General features: G+C 51.1%; 5 protein-coding genes across 5 annotated transcripts; 3 read left to right on the top strand and 2 right to left on the bottom strand.

The window, feature by feature from the left end:
- Positions 1–3,159: 3,159 nt before the first annotated feature.
- Positions 3,160–4,715, bottom strand: J7T55_001687 (uncharacterized protein; the record flags this gene model as incomplete). Its single annotated transcript, XM_053135690.1, has 5 exons — positions 3,160–3,586; positions 3,676–3,706; positions 3,795–3,917; positions 3,978–4,530; positions 4,602–4,715. The coding sequence occupies 5 exons, from the start codon at positions 4,713–4,715 to the stop codon at positions 3,160–3,162; spliced, it is 1,248 nt and encodes a 415-aa protein (XP_052986624.1).
- A 4,597-nt stretch (positions 4,716–9,312) lies between these two features.
- J7T55_001686 (uncharacterized protein) lies at positions 9,313–11,300 on the top strand (the record flags this gene model as incomplete). The annotated part of the gene is made up of 2 exons (XM_053135689.1): positions 9,313–9,955; positions 10,012–11,300. 2 exons carry the CDS (start codon positions 9,313–9,315, stop codon positions 11,298–11,300), a joined length of 1,932 nt encoding a protein of 643 aa, XP_052986623.1.
- A 460-nt stretch (positions 11,301–11,760) lies between these two features.
- Positions 11,761–14,290, bottom strand: J7T55_001685 (phosphatidylinositol-specific phospholipase C; the record flags this gene model as incomplete). Its single annotated transcript, XM_053135688.1, has 4 exons — positions 11,761–11,861; positions 11,923–12,134; positions 12,212–13,689; positions 13,805–14,290. The coding sequence occupies 4 exons, from the start codon at positions 14,288–14,290 to the stop codon at positions 11,761–11,763; spliced, it is 2,277 nt and encodes a 758-aa protein (XP_052986622.1).
- Positions 14,291–18,254: 3,964 nt separating this feature from the next.
- Positions 18,255–19,483, top strand: J7T55_001684 (uncharacterized protein; the record flags this gene model as incomplete). The annotated part of the gene is made up of 3 exons (XM_053135687.1): positions 18,255–18,597; positions 18,671–18,882; positions 18,986–19,483. The coding sequence occupies 3 exons, from the start codon at positions 18,255–18,257 to the stop codon at positions 19,481–19,483; spliced, it is 1,053 nt and encodes a 350-aa protein (XP_052986621.1).
- Positions 19,484–20,665: 1,182 nt separating this feature from the next.
- Positions 20,666–22,822, top strand: J7T55_001683 (uncharacterized protein; the record flags this gene model as incomplete). The annotated part of the gene is made up of 8 exons (XM_053135685.1): positions 20,666–20,687; positions 21,057–21,295; positions 21,442–21,512; positions 21,563–21,621; positions 21,727–21,767; positions 21,897–21,937; positions 22,025–22,168; positions 22,309–22,822. The coding sequence occupies 8 exons, from the start codon at positions 20,666–20,668 to the stop codon at positions 22,820–22,822; spliced, it is 1,131 nt and encodes a 376-aa protein (XP_052986620.1).
- Positions 22,823–23,527: the final 705 nt, after the last annotated feature.

Genomic DNA, 23,527 nt, shown 5'->3' with positions numbered 1-23,527 from the left:
TTCCCTTTTCAAGCATGTCAAACCATATCGGGATCGCGTGAGCGTCTCCCGATCTCTATATACTGAGGGTCACGGAGCACGGGACAAAGGCAGATTCCCGCGTTGTACATCGCATGTGCGTACCAATTCCTTGATTTTTGGCGCGGAGTACAAGTTGGTCCTAGGGATAGACAATGTGGCGGGCACACACAAAAAAAGTTACACAAGGGGAGAGCATGTAATGAGTGGCAGCGAGTTGGAAGAAGGGGTTGGGAAAAGAGTTCCTGAGGCGGTGGAGCATACCCGAGGACGGGTGACGATGCTGACCCAAGGCGCTCGTGGAGGCGACCACACAGAAGTGCTTGCCATGTACATATCATAATGTATCTATGATCCAGTAAGAGACATTTATCACGAGTGCTGGCTGTTCAGGACGTCCTTGAGTAGGCGTGAAACCTGAGATTGAAGATCGAATCAAATTCACCAACCAACAAGCATGTGAGTGCGCATGTCCTCGTGGGCAGAAGCCATGGCTGTGGCTTTCCGCCCATGGCACTGGAGAGCTTTGGCGGTGGTCACCGCCGCCGGTCATTCTGGTCTCCTACCATTGTAGACTGAGAAGCGCTACATTGACTAGGCAGGCGGTCAGTCAGTCAACCAATCAGCCAATTAAATCAAAATCACCCAATAATGGAGTGAAGGGGCTTGGTAGAAGCGGACGGAGGCAGGAAGAGACGAGACCAAGTGGAACAAGCTCCTCTCTCTCTACTGTGGCGGGCGACTGGCAGCAAGGCATAAAAAGGAAGATAGATGCAGAGGACCGACCCGAACGCGGTGCCATGTCTGTTGTTGAAACACGTGGCGTGCGCTGGACGTGGTCTTCTGGGGGCCCTCTGGGGCGTGGGGGGTGTGGCGTTTTGGGCGTTCGGCACCGCCTGCTTGCTGCGGCCTTCCAGGGCTCGACGGCCCCATGTATGACTTTTTCCAGCAAGATTGATAGATCTACATTGGGTGGTGGCAGCGGCGGCGGTGGTGGTCGCCGGGTGCCGGCAGACAAGGACTGGCTACCATATAGTGCTGGTCTGATTGAACTAGCCTCTTGTCTCAGATGGTGGGTGGTGCAGTGGGCGCAGACGTGCCCGAGCTGGCCTTTGGCTGCATTTTGCACGTTTAAATGGGGGCAGTGTTTACTCTGCATGTGTCGTCCCTAGGGCAGTGGGCTTGTGAGTGAAAGTGTACAATATGTCAGTTTCAAATCCGGGAGAAACAGCATATGATGATCGAAGTCTGAAGTGTGACGGCATGTTTTGTGCTGTGTATGTGCTGCACTTTCATGGTCGTCCGCGGTATGTTTCCTGGAGTCGTGGTAGCTGTCTTCTGGTCACCCTTGGACATGTCTGACGGACTGGAAAAGATGGTAGGTACATCCTCGACGTTCCACTGTGTCCTATCATCTGACACAGGAAACCGCAGCAATACCTAGATACCGTCATTCATGGATTGGGATAATGTGGCATCTGCCATGGCGCACATCACTGGAAACAACCCAACGCCTACACCACTGCGGCCATGCCCCCACTCAATATTTCTAGCTGGTTGCAACCCACGAGACTGCAACATAAGTCAGTCAGTGGTCGAGTGCCCAATCCGAATTTCCCAGGCTGGTAATGGCGGTGACGAGGCTGTCCTGCAGCCGGCCGCTGTGGCGGTCTCACCGTAGTCCCAATCCTCGACTCCCACCCCCTCCCTCTTCTTCCACTACACTTTCGCCTGCGAAACCCCGCACTCACGATCATGGAGAATCTTATCAAGACTTCAAAAATAGACCAACTCGCCGTAGAGCCGGGTGGCGGCGCCCATGTGTGCGTATCTGTCTTCCCCCGGACGTCGTTCCGGTGGTTCGCCCTGCTCCACGGTGGGACCAGCATGTGTCTCGCTTAATGGTAAACGTCTCCCCCGAAGCCTGATCGTCGCTGCGTCTTGCCGCTGGGTTGTGGTTTCTGTGCAAGCCCGAAGGGACGAGTGGAACAGACAGGGAACCGCACTCTGGCACCGCACACGCGCACACCGTCTGGGAAAGGAGCAGTCCGAGGCGGACAATCCCACGTAGCAGACCACGGGTGAGGGTGTGTGTTGGTAAGGCCGGAATGCACGGTGCCGTTGTTCTGGACGCCACGGGCGCCGGCAGCTTGTACCGGGAGCGGAGAAGCCAGAGAGACAAGACGCGGCGGCGGCGCTTTGGCTGATGGTTCGGACTGTCCCAGGTCGAACGGACCGGGCACTGTGCTTGTTGGTGAAGAAGCGTGCTTCAACGCTGGGGTGCATTGCCATTGAGTCTGACACGACATCGCCGCCTGACGAGTCCTTCACATGAGGCCATGCACCAGAGGAATGGCGGCATGTCGTCCAACTGTAGGTTGAACCCGCCATATTCCGGTGCCAATCACAAGTGTTGCGTGTTGTTTGTGGGTTATTGCATCTATCGATCGGCACTGTCAAGATCTGGGACTTCGCATCACATGCCCGATGCAGTCGTCTCTGGACTGCCTCCATGGCCATCTTGATTCTGCTCGGGTCTCCTTGCCAGGCGTTAATGGTTTGTCTACGTCTCGGACCTACTGCCCTCGGGTACTGTCCCCCCCCCCCTCTCTTTGTTTCTTCTTCTTCTCTATCATGTTCTAGGCGATCTTGTCACAACTCGTTGTTATCCCATACATAGATATATTCCCTGCGGAAAATTCTATTTTGAGACAAGCATTTGACTTGATAACCTCCTGAATACCCGATGTCGTATTTGCTCAGGTCTTATCTGTCTTTGTCCATATATACTTAAGTAACCGTGAAACGTCTGGATTCCCTAGTAATTGGATTCTGGTACATGGAAACCAAGGCTATGTCTCGCTTTGCGTTTGTGGGGCGCTGCTCAGTATTGTAAGTTAGGCCACCGGAAAGGGGGGCGGGGGCTTCATTATTTGAGCCACAGTGGCTGCGGAGAGACGTATATATTGGAAGCCTTCTGCGGCGTGTACCCCGCGGATTCACTTGTTGAAAAAGAGAATTCCCTTTCAAACGACAGTTTACATGGTATACCCAACTTTTCCATTTAGACCGCCCATGCATATATATGTAGATGAATAGTTTTAGTATGTACGTCAGTGTAGTGAACCTAATTACGACTCTTTAAATCATGGAGCCTTTCTCGATATCCCAGTCACTTTTGTCTCCCCTGTAAGGGGCCCTGTAAGGGGCAACATTGCTCGGTGTGGGTTGAATTACGACCGCTGGTTCTGGTGTTTTGAGTATACTCCTGCCCTTCCATGACTCCTCCACAATATCACTCAGGCGGCTGACAATATGGTTGCTGTCCCATCCCATGGCTAAGCTGGTGGTGCTACCATTATCCACTGTTTGAGTACTGTAAACACTCGGCGTATAAGGTCGGGACCACTGTAGTGTTGCGGCCTCTTTCTGTCTACGGGCCCAGATCGGCTCGAGATCGCGCAGTGCGGATGATATAGTGCTCCAGGTGCGGCCAAATGGACTCATTTTCGAATCTCTCGTTTGCGAGCGCGGTAATCCCTCAGAACCCAAGGACTTTTCCGCAATACTGTCATTATGATCATCATGAGACATGGCTGACAGCTCATGTGGCGATGTATGTCCATGACAGTGAGTGGTTGATGCCATTGGTCTTACAGCCAAATCATTCGCGGTGGCGGGTCCTCGCCTGGGAACTTCCTGTCTCGTCATCATATCTTCCGGCCTCCCTCGGTCATGCCAGAAAGGCGTTGACGCTCTTCTTGATGTTTGCCTACTATGGCTGATCCTTGTTCCGTCGCCAATGCGAGGATACGCTCTCAGTATCGGCAATGACGCCGCCATTATGATGGTCGATGTCGACTCCACGAAGTTGGAAAGGACAGAGACAGGCCCGGTAACTAGTTCTGTTACGTCAGAATCTTATCACTTCAGGATGGAAGCAGAGAAAGAAAGCTCACAAGGCAATGTGTCGTCGATGTTCGGGATCTGACTGCACTGGGTAAACGCCGCCGCTGCAGCAACAAACCCCAGACTCATAGCGAATAGCACGCCGAACCTCTTCAGACCCCGTAATTTGCCCAAGATGGTCTCAAGTGGTAGAAGAGCCAGCACCACGTCAGACGCACCAGAGTATCCACTTCCGCCAACACCGAAGGCGACATCTAACTCTGAACCCCAGCATCTTTCCGGCGTGGTAGATAATAGCCCAAGGCGGCATCTAATGAACGGAACCAGGGCTGCAGGCCATAATATGATGTTCACACTGACCAGAAGGAACCAAATGAGCCACCGGAGCTTGCGATGTGGAGACACATCTTTTTGGACACTCATCAGGCGCAAAAGCGCCAGGCCGTAAGATGTTTTAGAGAGGGCGGTGGCGACCTCGGCGCACAGCCTCGCTAAGCCTCCGAGAAATTCAAGCCGGGTCTGATCGGGAAAGTCGATCTCGGCGGCACCGGAAATAATGTCAAGGGCCAACTTGACCGATATGAAATTGGCTAGGAGTAGAACCTGTCCACGTGAGTATTAGAAATGGCCTTTGCTCTCCCCTAGATTCTGAGAAGCAATAGGTCAAGACCAACCCACGATGCGACTAGAATAAGATCATTCCACCACAAGTCGTGTCGCTTCAGCACCTGACAGGGGACTCGTATCAAGAGAAACCCGAGCGAAGATCCGACGAGACAAGATAGCATTGTGATGAGACTTAGGTCAGAATCTTTCGCAACGTCCATGTTGTTGAAAGTTCTACCCCAATCAGGGCCCTGAGATTGTCATGAAGAGGGTGCGACAAGGATGAGGTAAGAGAGCGCCGTAGTCATTCACACAGACTTTACAAGAGACGCCATATGGAAGGGCAAAACAAGTGTCGACTGAAATCTTGTGTAGATGAACGTTGTGGATGTCGAGGCAAGGCAAAGCAAAGTGAAGAAGCAGTTTCTGAGGTAGGACGCGGAACGCTGAGAGGTATACTAACTCAAGTGCTCCGTAGCTTTGCCTATTGAGATTTGAGTAGTCTTCGACAATCAAGGTATCCTCTTCATCACATCTTGCGTAGTGAGCTAGTCTTTGGAAGTGACCCTCGTTTACGATCCCATTTTGAACCACAAGTTTCAGAACCTCAGTGGGAAGTGTCGACAGTGAAACTAAACGCGTACTCGTACATAGAAAACATTTGTCCGAGAAAGCTACTACCATTTTGCTGAGACATGAATCGATCGGAGATTAAATCTCGTCAAACACTCAAATTTCGATGGTATCGACCAAGTAAAACTTGTCAAACGTAGCCCAAGTCATCGTTATGATTTACGGGAGTGGAATATCCGGCGCAAATGAGAAATCCTAGACACTACCTACTATGACTAGGCACCATTTTTGACTCAAAAGTTCCCTGAACGGCTTCTGCATATGGACAAACGCAGCCAGCTGTCTGGATCAATGTCGGAAACTTTGTGGAGGTTGCATGAGATATTGCGATGGAACCAAGAGGTATTCAAAAAAGACAGCGTGAAACGAGTGAATGATTGACAGAAGGCACTTATGCCGCAGCCGATCCATTCCTAACTGGGCTCAGCGTGTTAACGAAAGACCGCAGAGCCTTCCCAATTGGTCTGCGTCTACCTCTCTCGGTACTGAAATGCCGAAAGACACGTGAATAATGAAGACGGGGCGGTAATCGAGTGAGCGTTCTCTATAGGCGACTTCAACCTCAGGAGTGACACAGAATAATTTCTGGAGCAGGAATCAATCAACACCCTCCCGAAAGCCTGGTCACACAGCTCTGGTCACATGAAAACTTTGGTTTGGCAGTATCACCCGCGAGGTGTTTAGTCGAAGTCAAGGTGTAGCCGCGTTACTCAGACCGAGCAGACCACAGAGCACATCTAGATGATCCAAAGGCCAATGAGAAGAGTGAAATAAATGAAGTCTGACAATTCTAGCCAACCTGAATGACTCTAAATGAACATGGTCTGCGGAAGCCGTTCCATGGTGCGACGACAGGCCACGTTTTCTGCCCTAATGGCGCTGGCCTCGGGAGCGGAGCAGCGGCTCGCGCACGGGAGCAAGCGCTTTGCATTCCTGCTTTAGCAAAGTGCAGAACATGCAACGGCGGAGGGCTTGTCATACTATACGTGTCCAGGTGGTCTATCCCTATGTGGGATGGGTCAAACCAATAGCGGCTGTGTCTCGCGAAGTCTCCTCTACAAAGAACTACGTCAGATGACCTGAGAAGAAGCTAGCTCCAGCGCTGCATCTCGTCAATTCGTTTCCATGTTGCATTTGTAGGACACCACTAGGGAACTTTACAATGTCCTGCATTGCTATTTTAAGGCAGGGTTCTACCTCACCTAGATGAGATCGCAGCATTCACCATCAAGCCGAGGCGAGGCGTGGAGATGCACATGTGGAAACTCCAAGAGACGTTAGATGGCTTTCAGAACAGGGAATATTACTCAAGATATTTCCGTGGGGTAAAAGGTCGCTGGTTTTGTGCTCACTTTTGTAGAGACGGGTAGACTTTTGGGACGGGAAAAAACATGCTAGGAGATGACACAGGCGGGAAACGATACACTAATTCCTTTCCGCGGTCGTTGGCACCAAAGTCTATCTTGACCTAGCATGCATGTCATATGACAATCGATTATCCGAAAGCGACTTCATTTATTAGGGTGTTGAATAGGGTCTGGAGCAGAGAGTGCTGCCTTCTGTCACCAGACCGTCCTCCAGCGATACGGCCTTTTCCAGAAGGACAAGGCGGATAGGCAAAGCAAATGCATTCTCATCAACAGTGAATTGTTGGTATTTTTGGTTCACATCGCGGCATGGTATAATTGGAAACGTAAGCCACAACGGATGCGTAACCAAATGCTTTCTGATGCCAAAACCAGTAGCATACGACCGCGTGTAGGAGCTGGATAGGACCAAATACTCGGCGGACTTGTCAGTAATGTCTATGAGCTATGATCAAAGAATCACCCCAATCGTTGCTTGTCTTTAGGCATGACATGGTGACTCAGAAAACAGGTTCGCGAGCTGGCGGAGCTGTTAGGGCCTCGGACACGCGAATCACATGGGATCGTTGATCAGGATTCCCAACCAGCCGTAGAATTTGAAGCGAGCACGCAGAATCTGATGTCTCGATGTTCATTTAATTCAAACAATCCATAATGATCAAGATCGGCTGGCCGCCTGAGAAATGGTGTTGGAGTCTTGCCCATAGTGATCACAGACTTGGCATAATTTGTTGTTTCTTTTCCTGGTTCTGGGCTAACAAGTTTCTCGATAGCAGAGACTGAATCTCTAACACCTTCGGCATCTCCACTTGCCTCTGATTGGATACCTGGTGATGTTGCCGCTTGTGTGGACAACATCGGCCTGGCCACGAACTAGAACGCCTGAGAGCTTGGCTACCGATGTTTCAGTCGCTAAAAGGGGGTTCGAGCGGAAGGGGCGCCAGCAACCGCCGCACACGCGTCCAGGAACAAATTTCTCCCAGTGGCCCTCTTCTGACCATGCTCGTGTTTCGAAATTTGTTGCTTTGCGAGGCCGAATTTTGGGGCCAGCAGGTGCAAGAAACAATTGAACAAACATCGGACAAGTGAAAGCCAAGGAAATTTATAGATTAGGGGTGAAGCCCTCTTTATCATGTTCGCGCCCTGCTGTTCGGAACAGCCACTGCCCCCAGCCCCACTCAATATCAGGGGCCATCCTGAAGTAGATCCACCGGGGTGTGCTGTTGTGCTGACGAGCTGCTGCCACGATTGCATGCGCGTACGCAAGCACTCAGCCCGCGGCCCACACACGATACGGGTTGACGAATGACAGCCCGAGAACCGCTGTGTCGGCTATTTCCAATTTTTATGCTTTTGGTCCCCTGTTGCCAGAGCTGGGCGTTTCGTCGATCCATGCTTGTGTCAATTAAATTTTCTACCCACATCGCCGGGGCTAGAAATCCTCGTGGGCTTTTAGGCGACCGATCTAGAAATTAGCATAGGGCTGATCATGAAGAGCCTCATCTTGAGGTTCGAAAGTTTCTGCTAATAGGGGAATAGTCTGTCGGCGAGCTTTAAGGTTCGAACCGTCCGTTTCCGCAGCATGCACTAATAGGCTTTCGAGAATGTCAAAGCATCGTCAAGAGACGAACTTGCCACCTCACCGTTCGTCCTTTATCTGATGACGCCAGCTGCACCGGCGGTATATTCGCCTTTGGGACATCCAGTATAGAACCAAATGTCGGACGACAGGCATTATCAGCCCCGAATAGAGCGATCCTGGTTTCGAGTCAGCCGCTGAATCTCCCCGGACCATGCTGCCGATCCCCCCTTTATACCTAAATCCCAACCGGTGATCTGTGCTGTGCAGTGACAGAACCTTGACTAAACCTTGCTTGACTGAGCCTCATGTTAGCTAAGCGGGTCCGGCTGTCTCAAATGTCTACGTATTCATGGCAGGTTTACCGGAGACACAGCCAATCACAACACATCTCTCGTGCTGCGGTGATCTACAGTACCCACACGGGACCCTCTGCATCTCCACTAACATCGCGGTTGTCCCCTTCGGACGGCCTGGGCAGAAGGCGGGAATGATGCTAGTCCTCGCCCGGTATATCAACGGCTCCAGAAGTGGAGCACCCTGCACACAAGTCCCGAGTGGCAGGACGCCGGGACGCCTGACAGGCCTCCTTCAGATGACTGGGAGGAATTTAGAAACAGTGCTCTTGGCCGAGAGCCCCACTGCTTGTGGATTTGGTCTCCATCACAGTAATATCTCTGATGCGCGTCACTGGCCAGGAAACCCACCCGCGCGGCCAGACCCGTACTGCGCATCCGATGGCCCCCCCTTAAGAGCCACGAATCTCTGTGGCAATGTAATGATGATGAGGCTGGCGTCTGCAAAACTTCGTCACGTCTCATTGACCTGAGTCTTGCATGTTGTATGCTTCTTTCTTCTGTATGATTCTTTGGCGTTGACTCGTCGCGTTTTCTAAACTTCTTCTCTTTATGCTGGCATAGCCGTTCATCAGTATTGAACTTTATTGACTTTTCCATACTGCATCTGCACGCCTTTCTCTCACACATGCGTGTCTGGACGTAGATACCCGGCTCGTTCTTGCCTACCCCTACGCCTGGTATCAGCCGGAGCCCCTTCCTTTACCCTTCAACACAATCCATTCGTCATACTCGAAGACTGCAAGGAAGATAAACCACCAGCATGTCTCTCCATCCCGCCTCCGCGGCCCGAGATGCTCGCAGACAATCTCGTATGCCGGAAAGGCGTGCCAACAGAGTCACAATGTGGCCGTCTCCATTCCAACAGCCGCAGCAGCAGCACCAAGATGAAGCCGCCTGGCCCGGGCAATTTCGAAATACTCAACGGTGGACCAGTACCTTTGATGCCGAGGCATTGGCCTCACGGATGAGTCTTTATGTTGGCGATGGCCTCCTTCCTCAGAGCCAACGGGCTCCCGACCAGTGGACAGGGCAATTACAGAACCGAAAGTCCAGATACGGCAACCGGGCAACATGGATGCAAAGCGTGCTGAGGGACTACGAGGAGGATTCCGCACCGATTTGGGAAGGGAACTTTGCTGTGGAGAAGAGAAAGTCGTTCGTCAGCCGTGCTTCGGGGGGAAGTGATAGGAGCTGGTACCACGAATCGATCGACCCCGAAAAGTTTGCCTACAAGATACCGAGAGAGCCCCTCACCGATGAGCAACTCCAACAGGCCGACAAAGCAGGTGGGCTCGTCACAAAGGAGGTGTTGATGTACGACTTCCCTGGTGAGGGAACGGTCGATGAGCCTTATCTGGTCTCATGGACAGAAAATGATCCAGCCAACCCGTTGAACTTTTCCAAGGGCAAGAAGTGGCTTAACGCTATGATCCTGGCTATCGCTGTGTGGACTGTCTCGATTGCCTCGTCTGGGTTTTCCCAAGGTTAGTATTCGTGGTTTGTCTGCCCATATCGGCATGGAGCTGACCAACACTCACAGGAACCCGGGATATCAAGACCGACTTTGACGTCAATGATACCGTCGCCCTCTTGCTCACATCAGCCTTTGTTCTCGGCTTCGCTATCGGTGCCCTCGCCCTCTCCCCTATGAGCGAGGTTTACGGTCGAAAGGGACTTTATATCTGGACGTATGCTGCCTTTGTTGTCCTCTCGGGCGTCATTGGACTGCTAAACTCAGCCCCACTGCTCATCGGCGCTCGATTCCTCGGAGGTATCGCTGGGTCCTTCACCCAGGCGGTTGCCCCTGCCGTCATTGCCGACATGTTCCGAGCAGACGAGCGTGGATTTGTCCTCGCCCTCTTCACATTAGCCGGTCTCATGGGCCAAATGCTCGGCCCCATCTTCTGCGGTTTCCTCGACGCCGCTTTCGGCTGGCGCTCGTTGGCCATATTTATCGCTGCTCTTGCCGCACCCACATGGATCGCCATGACATTCACCTTCCCCGAAACATATGCCCCCACTCTGCTTCGTCTTCGGGCTGCAAAAATGGAGGCCATTCTTGATAAGCCGCATCTAGTCGACGGTGTCGGCGAGCAGAAGACCGTCATGACCCAGCTCAAGGTTGGCGCTCTCCGGCCTTGGCTCCTTCTTATTTTCGAACCCATCGTCATGCTGCTCAGCATATTTCTCTCCGTGGTCCAAGCAACCATGTTTCTTTTGTTCGCGGCCTACCCCATCGTGTTCCAACAAGTTCGCGGATGGCGCCAGGGTGTCGCTTCTCTGCCATTCTTGGCTGTCGCGCTGGGCATTGTCATTGCGCTCTTCTACGCCGCCCTGTTCGACCAGCAACGTTACGCCAAGATCCTCGCTAGGAACAACGGAAGAGCATCTCCTGAGGATCGTCTTCCACCAGCGATGCTGGGCTCCATTGCACTGCCCATCGGCCTGTTCTGGTTTGCCTGGACGAATGATCCCTCCACATTCTGGCTCATCTCAGTCAGCGCGGGTGTTTTCACAGGCTTCGGAATGGTCCTTCTTTACATGTCCTTGACCAACTACATCGTCGATACCTACTTGGGATATGCGGCTAGCGCGTTGGCTGCATCAACCGTCTGCAGATCCGTGGCAGCTGCGGTGTTCCCCTTGTTTACGAGTAGCATGTACAACTCACTAGGCATCCACTGGGCCTCGTCAGTTCCGGGGTTCATGTCAGTTGTTTTCGTCCCTTGTCTCTTGTGCTTCTACAAATGGGGACATATCATCAGGAGCAAGACTAGGTTCGCGCAGGAGGCAACTAGGATGGCTGAAGCCATGGCTGGGGGCAAGTGATTACTTGAACCAAAGTGGGACGTTGAACTTTTCACTGTATGATATGTTGGATGCTTTGCGGAGCGCCAAGACACATAGAATAGAATCATAGAAACTGAAAAACTTAATATCATATAGAGTTAGACCTTCCATGTTTCATAAGGGGTGTATCAAACCTTAATACTGCGTTCACGACAGACCAATACAAAAGCAAAATCAAGAGGTTGATATCTGAAGAGTGAGATTTACGAAGCTTAGTAGCTGGACCTGTCCACCAATGCGAGAAAGTCGTAGGGCACGGCGGCTTTTGCTCCGTTGGTCCCCATTCCACACAAAGCGTTCTTGGAAGTGGTAGTTGATATCTCTGGCTATAAGCATCAAATCCACGCGCAGAGGTGTGGTTGCAACCATTTTCCTCTGTAGCCAAGTCTGGTGCGCCAGAAACCACAATGTATCATTTGACAAACGCTCGCTATTTAAATCATGCCCTGTCTGTCGACACATCCACCGTTTCACGCCGTGAAAATTCTGAGATTCGGGGTATCGTGCCTGAGGATGCACTAATCTTCCAATCACATCCCACTGTTACCAAAGCACGGCCATCGCGAGCCCAAACGCGTTACCTCCTCACCCCCTTTCTTACAGGCATTCCAGGTCTTAGCCCTGAACGACAGCGGTCTGGGGGGCTCATGATGAATGGTCTTCTGGACATTCACCAGAAGCATACCGTCGGTTGAGCCACCACCGGGATCCTTGAGATTGATGAGCCTGTACCCCTCTTGCAGCCTGTCGAGGCGGATGCATGCCCATGCGGTGCGCTGATCTCTGATGAGGCCACAGTGTTCGACCCGGAACCTACAGTCGAGGATTAGTATCTGCTGCCTTGGGCGGGGGGTTGGTCAAGAGGTGCGCTGCTAGGGATGTCCACGTACCTTACGAAGCTCAACTTCTCGACTACGTGGCTCACTGTCGGGAATTCCAACTTCGATTCATGTTCCGGCCATGTGGGATTTCTGGTCTCGGCGGACTTGGTCTCCTTGCAGATTTCTTCCTCGCTCATCTTCTTCATGGGGTTTCTCTCCCTGTGACTCTCAACGTGTAGGTAGCATTTGACTTTGGGCCGGAAATCGTTGTCGTCCACCACAGGGATCGCCCTCACATCAGAGTCATCGGTGCTAGCTTTCTCATTTGACTCCTCGGCGTCGAGAACTCGAGGGGTCGGGATGTGCTGTCCTCCCAGGATGGTGATGCACAAGGAAATCTTCTTCTTTTCTTTGACTTGGGCCTGGCAAGTTGCTGCAGAGTCGGACTGATATTCTCGGGGCTTGAGGACCCAGCCATTACTATCTTCGAACATGGCGTCGTTGAGATGCATCGCTGTGTCCCAGTACTGCCAGTTGAGCGCGACCATCTGGACACCTTTTCGCCAGAACAAAGTTGGGAGGTTGGGATTGGTCGAGAGAAAAGCCGAGAGGCTCTCTGGGAACGTTCTTGCTAGGTATTTCTTGTTGTGCTGGAAGATGTCCTTGTGTTTGGTCCTATGGAGTGCCTTCAACTTTTCCTCGCCGAAGCTGAAGATGTGGGCTGGCTTATCGGCGTCTCTTGAGTTGAAAGACTTGAAGGGACCCGGGCTGAACGTGTATATGGCCAGCTTGTCAAGCGCGTCGAGGATCTTTTCACCCTTTACCTTCTGCTTCTTCGGAGGTGAGGTAGTCTGTGATGTCGTGTGGTAGTATTCGTGCGCCTTCGTTGTGCTGAATTTTGAGGATATAGAGCTGTACGCCTCGCTTCGTATTGACTTGACCTCACACTTCAGGTTGGACTTGGCGGTGACGTTCTTCTGCGCTTTCTTCCTCCCTTTGATGAGTATTTTCCCTCTCAGGTCCCTGACATTAGGTTGTTGCGTCTCAGGATCGCAACCTGGGAGAGAGTCTTCCAGGAGGAGCCCTTGCCATTCATCCTTCATGATCTTCACCATTTCCTCTTGTTGTGAACCAGTCGTGTGATTTTCCAAGCTGATGATGAGTGGCAGGTCGGTCTGTTCGAATGCCACAGCCTTGATCGCCCTGCACACGAGTCTGAAAGGTAAACCAGTGCGCGCACTGAGATCTCCCGCTATGGGAGTCGGGAGACAGTGGCACACCCGTGGTTCGTGCTCGAGCTTCTCGTCCCAATCCGCATCCGAAAGCGCCCGGACTCTCACCAACGGCTTCTTGAAGGACTGCCTTCTGTCAGCCCCAGCTCCGTTCTGGAATCGCATTTTCATCCACGACAGCAGTGAATCCAACGACCAATGTTGTCCAATTGGGCCTCTTTGTTGTCGAAGGGCCCGGGGGCTACGAGGAGTCTCGTTGAGGTGCGGAGAGTTCCAGACGTCAATCTCTACGCATCTGCATCCTCGCTTGATGACCTGTGTTTCCCCATGCGTTAGCTAAGCTCATCCCATATGAACCCCAGCTTTGCAGAATCTTCGTGAGAGTGCAACTCGCCTTTCGATATTGTTCCGTTGATACCGGCCCGCTGACCTGATCCCCGTCGCCAATGTAAGTATTATGGCTGCTGTTGATGTAGTAATTCGACATGGGTTTATCGAGGTCCAATTTCTCGATGGGGCCTTTCGAGTGGCTGGCGTGTTCATACCAGAAGTCGCAGAATTCCGGGAAGGAATACGTGGTCCCAGAACGTACGTTCTTTAAATAGGGTTTGTCGCGGTCGTTTTGCATCTCTCGCAGGAAGAACTCAAGATCTGCTGCAGAAAGAGTCTTCTCCGTTCCCTTCAAGTGGTCATAGAGTCTGCTGAGCGCTCTTCGAATACTGGGCTCCAGGGAAGGAGGCTTGGTTGCGCCTGGGGCGGACGTATTACTTCTACTGCTGCCACGAGACGACGTGGATCTGCGATCCGCCGCATCTGGACGGCTGAGATGTCTTCCATAAGAGCGTCCACGGTGATGGCGTTTGCCCTCAGTACAGGCTGGCGTGGCGACGCCCGATGGTGGAGGCATTATCCCCATTGTCTTTGCTCGCGGAGGGGTTGTTGGCCTTTTGTCCCTCTATTCTGACCTCGGGAGGCAGCGATGCGTCTCAGAATGTCGCGCAAAAGATGCATGAAGCAGATTGAGGTAGGAGAGAAGAATAAATGAAGGCAGACTTCTTCGAAGCAGCAGACTCGACGTCACAGAAACAAATTGGTCATGTCGGCAGGCTGCACGTCAAGTAAGCGCTAACAACCCCAGGTGTTGAGGCTTGGACAGGGGGGGATTTTCAGCTGAGCCTCATCGGTCGGTTGCACCGCAGATCCTCAGGACACGTTGGTGAGATTTTGTGGAGGACAGCCCGCTGATGAATCCCAAAGCAGTATTATCGCCTCACCGTCTACGAGCAATAAGTCATGAATGAGGATGCGGGGAGGAACATTGCCGAGGAGGGAGATAAGCGTGATATTCAATGTTCTAAGGGGGAGGGATGCCAGAGAGCTAGCAGGCTTGAGGCAGTTGGTCTAGTTGTTAGTGAGAATGCATCCATCGGCGGGACTTGGCGGCGCCACAGCTGAAGTTTGTCCTGGCAGCCTAGAACAATTTCATGGTTGGGCGTGGGGGCCGCGGGCCAATTAGTAGTTTAGACTATGTGCTACGCCGCACACTTGCAGAGCGCAGGATGGGGCTTGGAACCAACACATGCATTCGAATGATCCAGCGTAGGATCGGCCCTGCATTTGTCATCACCATAATGATGCTTCGACTGTCTCACTGTCGTTCTGTCGTTCGAACCCGCATCACTAGCCTCCAACTGGCGATTGGAGCACAACGTTTGTGTATATAGGCTGGCTGGGCAATGAAGTGCCTGTATTGCTACCGGATTTTTTTTTGACCCTAACCCTAGTTGTTACCAAGGTTCCAATTTCCCACTTGCGTTTCTTTCAGAGTGTGCCAGGTCCGCGAATTGCTTCCGGGATTCGAAGTAGGAACAAAGCTTTGTCAACATAAGACTTTATAGCAATATCCACCCATTGAATTATGTACTGGAAAGTATTTGTGATAGTAGTCTTCACAGCGTAGAGCGAAAACGGAAGTGAATGAATCGTCGACCAGTGCCACGACACGCGAATTAAGTTGAGCGTACGTGTTCGGTAATTACTGAAATATCCAGGAATGCACATCTGTTCAGTAGCACCTCCACTCTCTCGCACAACATATCACCCACGCAATCAGGAAATTTAATTTTAAAAAAGAGTGTTGTGAAAGTGACAAACCCCAGCTCTTTATCGAAAACGAACCGTGCATTTGTCGCTTGGAGATAGGGCTGAGGAGACGATGGAGCGGCTCCTGTCGAGTTCACACCGTTGCCCTGGGAAGCCTCAAAAGTTGCACACAATTGTAGGGGCAAGGAGAAGCTTCTATGACCTGCAAAATGAACATCGAGATCCCCTCCATACTAGGAAATTAATTTGAGATGAACTGTATGGAATTCTCTTGCACGGTGAACGTCGACTTTTCAAAAAGGGCTTCTGGTTCTGACCGAATTTTCGCTACACATTTCATTCCGAATTACCGAGTTGAGATTGAAGTCGATTGCTCAAAGGACAACAGCGAAGCCCATCCATGATCTGCCGCCAAGCTCAAGCACCGGGAGGAACGCAGACAGTGGGTTGGACTGCTACTCGTTTGGCTCTCGATCTAGAGAAGCCTGACAACCAACACGCATAAGCCGGTCCGAAGGCGTCTTGTGGGCTTCTGAATGTTAGGGATTGCTGGTCGACTGCAAAACCATGCCTGGCCCCGGCTATTGGGCTCGGGAACGCGTATTCTGCACCAAGGCATCATCAGAATTTTCAAAGATCTAAAGGGAATAACATTTTCACTCGCATCTCAGGTGCTTCAATAGCGGAGAATGGTGTAGCAAACAGGAGCGATACCGAGTGGAGCATGTGCCGACTTTCGGGAGATCCGGCCATGCTTATGCTGGATGTTGGTATCGTGACTAGTTTACCTGTCACGTCACAAATTCTCGGCTATACTCGTCAATGGCTGGATAATGCCTAACTTTCGAGACCGGCTTTCCGTAACGAGGTCACCCGCGAGTCTTGAAGCCTTGGGCGCTGGGCCTACAAATAAGGTTTTGGCAAACCTGGTAGCCGAGACAGCCTTACACAAAGCGCGGCGTGTTTCTGACACACGCATGGCGGGCGGGATTTGCGGCAGATCAAAAAAAGACGTGTCGACGTCAGACGGATAATCCCGACCACGTTTTCTCCCGACGACCTTCGACGAGTATTCCGCTGTTGTAGGAGGACTTCATGAAGGGCTTGAAATATGGATGAATTCAATCAGCCTGCCCTCCCCGACTTGAGATGCCAAGGTGCAGCTAATGTTACCCTGAGCGGACTTGCCATGATCCGCCGTCAAGATCGAGATTAACATCCCGAATCTTTGGTTGATACTCATTGGCAATGGACGATGTGCAGAAGGATCGGTCGAAGGGGGATGATTAGGCGCAAACAGCCATCCATGTCAGCGTAGAGCTCGCAGATGGTGAGGAAGATTGGGTTGCGATTTGTTGTGAAACACTGACCTAGGTACTCGGGCCCCTCGCAAGGATGTGATGCATGATTTGCTCTCTAGCTTCCGCTTGTCAAAGATCCGATGTATAGCCACCCTACTGTATACGATCTGTATCTTGCTTATTGCGGATGTGTACCCAGCCAGGGTCGTATAACTATGCCTTGGCCGAACGTCATCCAGAATTATATTGACATCGCGCTCGGCCACCGCTGTCAAACCCTATTCCCACGACATTTCTAAGAAACAGGGACTTTGTAGCAAGCTTCGAGCGTGCCTGGGTAGCAAGCTTTGCCGCTTATACGATGCTTCTCTTTTATAAACGTAGATGGCACCCATCTCAATTGGTGTTTAGATAAGCCACCGAATTTCATGGTCAGGCGCAGGCGGATTGCCTTTTCCAAGGATGCCAGGGTCACGGCAATTTGGGCACACCGCATTAGGCCATTCTGTACGAGAAACTCATGTGTGATCAACTCTCATCTTTGACATAGACTAGTGTTGAGCATCCTGAAAAAAAGCATCACATTGCGAGGTGGGCGTCCTTCTGAGCATGGTGACTAGTATTTGTTTTGAAGTCGATCATACGCAAAGTAGAGCCTATTTCCGAACGTACGCGTACTCGTGCGGTTGTGGCCACGCGGTGACCATCATACATTGGATTAATATCCTGCAAAGGAGACTTCGCACTATCCACCGTCGGTTCTAATTACATCATGTCGTGACGCCGGCGATATCAATGCTAATTCCAAAAAGGCAGCGTTGTATTATAGACCATTGCTCGGCACCGTTCAGCCCAGCGGTGTTTGCCCTGGAAGCCATGAGATGCAGGCGGATCGCGAAGAGCGAAACTCTAAAAGTGGAGGGCGTTGGGCCGTGAGACCAGCACCAAGAACGAGACAAAGAAAGATACTCCGATCTCTGCGCCAAGGCAGCGCTTGTGGCATGGAAGTGCTTGCAGCCGGGCGGTCGTCTCCCCACTAGGCTAGCACGAACACTCTCAAGTGCTCACATGCATGACCACACGAATCGAATACACTTCTATCTTTGTTTGGTTGAGCTGATGTGAAGTAATCAATCTGAATTGGCGTACAAGAAGCATTTACCAGCCCGGTCTCCTCGATTGGGCATGAGTGCAGGTCACTATATCAAGATCGAGGGGTATATGGTAGTTATGCTTGATGACATCCTCCTTCGAAACGAAACTTATGATCTGCGACCACGACGTAATTTGTGAATTCCACTCACCGCTGCTGGTAATCAAGTATCTGAAGACACGAGGTCGGTGACCAGCTCCTCATATAAAAGCGCCGTGTGTTTCGCTTGGGAGCACATCCAGATTCGATCAATTCAAACTCCCAGAAAAACATACTCGAATCTATTAAGCAAGGCCATATTTCTATCCAGATATCACATTGAAATGGCTTCCCAAGAGACCCAGCAACAGTCGTACGGAATTAAAAAGAAACTGTCCTACAGTCTTCCGAGCCCCGGTCTCTTTGACCTTGAGCGAGGACCCGAGCCTGGAAATCTTTCCCCTTCTTTCACCCGAGGTTCTGACGACATCCCTGGGTCAGGAGCCTCTGACAAGCCATTGAATCCTGAAAATGGGTCTCACGGTCACGGGATAGGTCACTCGATCAGTAACGTGCTTCATCGCACCTTCACCCAGCAGTTTAGAGCTGCGGATGGCGGTGAGAAGGATTCTGGCTTCAGAGGCCTCTTTAAGAGAGGAGGACAGGCCTCCAAGAACTGGAAAAATCGTCAGTCGACCCTCTATGACTACTTTTGTTACACTGTGATTATTTGGCTAACGGTTGACATGTTTCTGAATAGACATGGTTGCCGCGCTGGGCGAATTTGTCGGTACTACCATGTTCCTATTCTTCGCGTTCACTGGAACAGCAGTTGCAAAAATACCAGCAGGTGATGGCTCTTCGGGCTTCAATATTTCAGTCCAGACTTACATTGCTCTGTGTTTCGGATTCTCCCTTATGGTCAACGTGTGGGTCTTCTACCGCATCTCGGGTGGCCTGTTCAATCCTGCTGTGAGTATCTTTCTAAATGACGCCGTTCTGCATCTACTTTCTGTTGCGAGAAAATGCATCCAATGACAAGAACTGACATCTCGATCTGGTCTGTCCTATGTAGGTCACTCTTGCACTCGTACTCATACAGGCCATCTCGCCTGTGCGCGGTATATTCGTCCTCATAGCCCAACTGCTGGGCGGGATCGCGGCGGCGGGACTGGGCGAGCTCCTATTTCCAACTCCACTCGACGTTAGCACCTCCCTAACGGACGGAGTTTCCCTTGCACAAGGAGTCTTCATTGAAGCAGTCCTGACATTCGAGCTGGTTTTCACTATCTTTATGTTAGCTGCCGAGAAACACCGTGCCACATTTGTGGCGCCAGTGGGCATCGGTCTGGCCCTGTTTATTGCCGAGATGAGCGGTGCTTACTATACTGGCGGGAGCTTGAACCCTGCCCGAAGCCTGGGCCCATGTGTCGTTGCAGCGGAATTTCCCAGCGAGCATTGGATCTATTGGGTTGGTCCAGGTATCGGGTCACTGGCTGCGTTCGGACTGTACAAGGCTATCAAGTTGTTGCATTACGAGAGAGCAAATCCGGGACAGGATTCTCCTCAGTAATGGAGTAGCAAGGAGAGAGTTGACATAGACAGAGGTCACGTTGCGTAGGAAGCAGATTGTCGAAAAGAGCGGAGCGTTTAGGGTTGCATTTTGAATGAGTCCTTCTACGGATCCTCGTTTAAACTGCTGTCCCGTCTGTGTTTCACACGTGGCTTTCTTGCCTATTTCGATTAAGCGCATAAGTTTTATCGTGCTACCGCAATATACAGAGGAGGAGATTTAGTCTGGCAATATCTAGGTTTGATTTCCCTCCGAGCCATGCAAACGATCTAAACCCGGGAAGTGTAGTCAAATTCGAGGACACTTATAAAACATGCCGAAAACAGCAATAAACCGAATAGGTTCCTTCCACAATCGAGTGTGAAGATGCATTCCTCTACCGAAGAGCTTTCCAGGGAACAGGGATTCGATTTCTGAAAGCGGAGAAAAGAGGCGACGTGACCGCTTATCTCCAGGGGTTCCGTCCTGTCGTCAACTGGCACCGGCCACCGACAAATTCCGAAGTGTTGTGCACCGCCGCGGCTGCTTTCATGTCATCGAGCGTCTTGGCACTCTCGAACGCTTAGCTGCTGGTATCATCGGCATAAAACACTGCTTGAAAGCAGCCCGGTACTTGGATCACTTGCGTGGCAGATTGGGGGCTGCATGCACCCACGTGCTCAGCCATGATTTATGGGTCCAGAAGGCTTCAGGTTCACTCAGGATCTGAAATACAATATGAGAATCGGTATTACTGAAAAGTGCGCTTCCCTGATCATGGGTGGTATAGGGCTCAATGAAATTGACCTTTCGGGCCAGCTCGTTCTAGAGCGTCGGTCCTTGCCCCGCGATGATATATTGTGGCATTTTGAATACTCACGCAAGAGGAAATGGAGAGAGCTTCCCTTTAGTATTCTTTGAAACCTACCGTATCTGTCATTAAAGGCGATTTCATACGTCTCTGCAGTGACAAAATGATAGGGACACAACCTTCAAGTCACAGCCGCATTCAGTGCGCGGCAGAGAATTTCGGACGTGGAGGGCACATTCTGACCGCCCCCTTTGAAGTTCCATACCCTGCGAAGAAAAACAAAAGCTTTGACGTTGAAATCGTATAATAGTCTCAAGACCATGGGCAGTAATAAGGATAGATGATTATCAAGTGGAGTCAGTCATTGTCCCACAGCCAGCCACGCTTACGTAATGTACACCATCAAGTTCAGCCGTATGACCTTGGCAGCGGCTGCTATGTAGATCATGCTCTCTTGGAGAATTTCTTTGTCTATCGCATTTCCCATGGTCGATTTGCCAAGTGAATGAGCCATGATGGGCACTGAACTATAAGCTTACACAAGAAAACATGACATCTTCAAACTTCTGAAGGAACGCTGTTCGTTTGTGGCAATGCAGTCAACTTCCGACATATAAGAGATAGAGAAATCCCACTGATTATTTTAACGATTACAAAGAAGCTTACTAGCAGTGGGAGCAAGAGAAACAATCAAATTTTATCACAATACAACATTTCATGCTATTCTGGCCCTTGCTGGGTCTCACTTGTGGCTCGGCATTTCGCATTATTGCCTCGGATCAGGTTCCTCTTCTTGGCCCATCCTTCATTTCAAATTTCAACAGTTCCAAGTTGGGGATATTAATGAGGCGAAATTCAAGTTCCCGGATCTCATTGAAGACCTATTCTCGTCCGGCGACCTCAACCGGACAGACCTGATTTTTGCGGTCGACGTTTTCTCCGCCTCAAATAATGAATCTATCTACAATTACTACCATGTCGGCGAAGTTCAGGAATATGCCCTGACAGAAGGGACGCTGGACGTCAGACTGTTTCGCGAAACGGAAGTGTATCCAAACTCTTCACCGCGTACGCTATCATCGCCAGGGCAGGCATAGAGGTTTTCAGTCACCCCGTGACGAGATACTTGCCTGAGCTCGCAAGCAATTCGTCCCATGATTCTCTACAGAATATCAATTGGAAAGACCATCTCGGTTGGGACACTGATATCTCAACAAGCCGGCTCCGGGTGAACAGGAGGTATGCTTGACTTGATAGGTTCAAAACTTCCCATAATTTCGCACGCTCAGTTATGTTTTAGGCTTCTTTGAGTACACAGGCGGTGACGAGGACAAGCAGACACCACAAGGTAATTGCGACTCCTTAGACGTTGGTTAATAACAGTCCATTCCAGCCTTTCTGGAGTATATGAGGGATCAGCAGCGCCCAGTAATTTCACCCTCTTGGAATGCAGTATACTCGGATGGCGGATTCGTCGTCTTGGGCCAAGTACTCGTTCGCCTGTCTGGAACTAGTTATGAAGACGCTCTGCGAAACATCTTGTTTGATCCCTCGGGGCTGCGACACACGTCGACGATGGCACCGGTCGAATGAGACGCCAACGTGATCAATCGTTCCAGTCAGGCAAACAGCTCGTGGGCTTACGACATCCCACTGTACGCAGGGTAAGTTCTATCTCAACGCTTGTTGATTGACTTGCATCTCAGTCCGAAATACCTTCAGAACCGGCGGTGTATACACTAGTCTAGCAGACCTCCGAGCCCCCGGGCTGTCTATCCTCGATTCCGAGCTCCTGTCTCCGATTACCACTCGAGAGTGGATGAAGCCTCACAGCGGAACTGGATCCTTGTGGAGCTTGTCGGTGCGCCTTGGGAGATCCCTCGCCTTATGAACCCGTCAATCCAGCCTCGAATCGCACCCGCGTGTGTGATCTCTATATCAAATCAGGCGGAAATGTCGACTATACGAGTGTCATTGCTCTGTCACCTGACCATGGGCTAGGCTGCTCAATCTTGGTGGCCGGTTTTACTGCTAGTGATGCCCGTTGGCCGTTGCGTGATGTACTCGGCGAGACATTTGTGCGAGCTGCAGAGTACGCCGCGGTAAAGAATGCTCAAGACAATCTCTTGGGTACATTCGTCAGCAACTCATCAGAAGGGACGAATATCACCCTTACCGTGGATGAAGATCAACCTGGTCTTGGGATCAAGTCATTCTATACTAGTGGCGAGGATGCTCTGGGGAACTCCATGGGGGCGCGTCTTCACCCGACTGGCCTTTATTCCGGCACAACATCCTTGGCATCCCTATACAAGTTTAACGGAACGAGTCTGACTGCACATCGCATGGTTTTTAGTGAGCTCCCGCTCCCTCCCTGTGCTGCCGTAGAAGGAGGCGATGGCGGCAACTTATTTGACCATTCATTTGCCTGGATGGGAGTTGGGTTGCTTGGGGCTGGTGATGGATTTATCTTCGAAATTGTCAACGAACGGCTCATGAGCATCAAGACTCTAGATTCTGAACTCGTATTTCATCGGGTCGAATCATAGTGGGGGGATGAAAAGAAAGGGACTGATCGGCCGCAATGATATACAGAATGCATACCGGACTGTGCGGATTGACCTGCTAGATGAGGGGATTGGGCGTGGCAAGGGCCTGACTCGAGACTCGCGACAGGCAGCAGCAACGATTTGTCCTCGCTGGGGGCAGTATCCTATCCAACATTATCAAACAGTCAAAACCTGACGTCAAAGAGCTTTCTTCACCGTTGAGCAATCGTTATACTGGTTCAATAGAGTATTGAGGGTGGTCATGCAGCCTTCTTTGTGGTCAATCAATTTGCCACTTAAGAGGTCTTCCTTAGCTTTGCCCATATCACGACTGGTCCCGATGAATAAGCAGTATGTCGAGGTGCCCGAAAGAAGATTGTTTCTCCCATGCCCCAAGGTATCACATTCGACCTTGCTGTAGTACCAATTGTGGTTGCTGTGGATCTATTGTCGCCACAGCCTGGACTGAGCAAAACCAGACTCAGTCAAACTCCTTGTCTTTTGGACTGGAAGAGCAAGGGGGTCCTAAAGGAAGGAAAAAATTGGACAAAAGATCAACAAATTGTTCAGTCATGCAAGTCACTCACTTTTGCTGGGAAGCGTAGGAATTTGCTAATTTTTTGGGCCGGTCTACTGCGAGGACGTCGAAAATCACATGTTGGGTGGTATTGAGAAAGCATCTACGGCGACAGGGTCAGGGATGAA

Source organism: Diaporthe amygdali, assembly GCF_026229845.1.
Source record: "Diaporthe amygdali strain CAA958 chromosome Unknown NODE_58_length_245710_cov_65_198243, whole genome shotgun sequence".
NCBI classification, from domain to species: Eukaryota; Fungi; Ascomycota; class Sordariomycetes; order Diaporthales; family Diaporthaceae; genus Diaporthe; species Diaporthe amygdali.
This window is presented reverse-complemented; position numbering and strand designations above follow the sequence as displayed.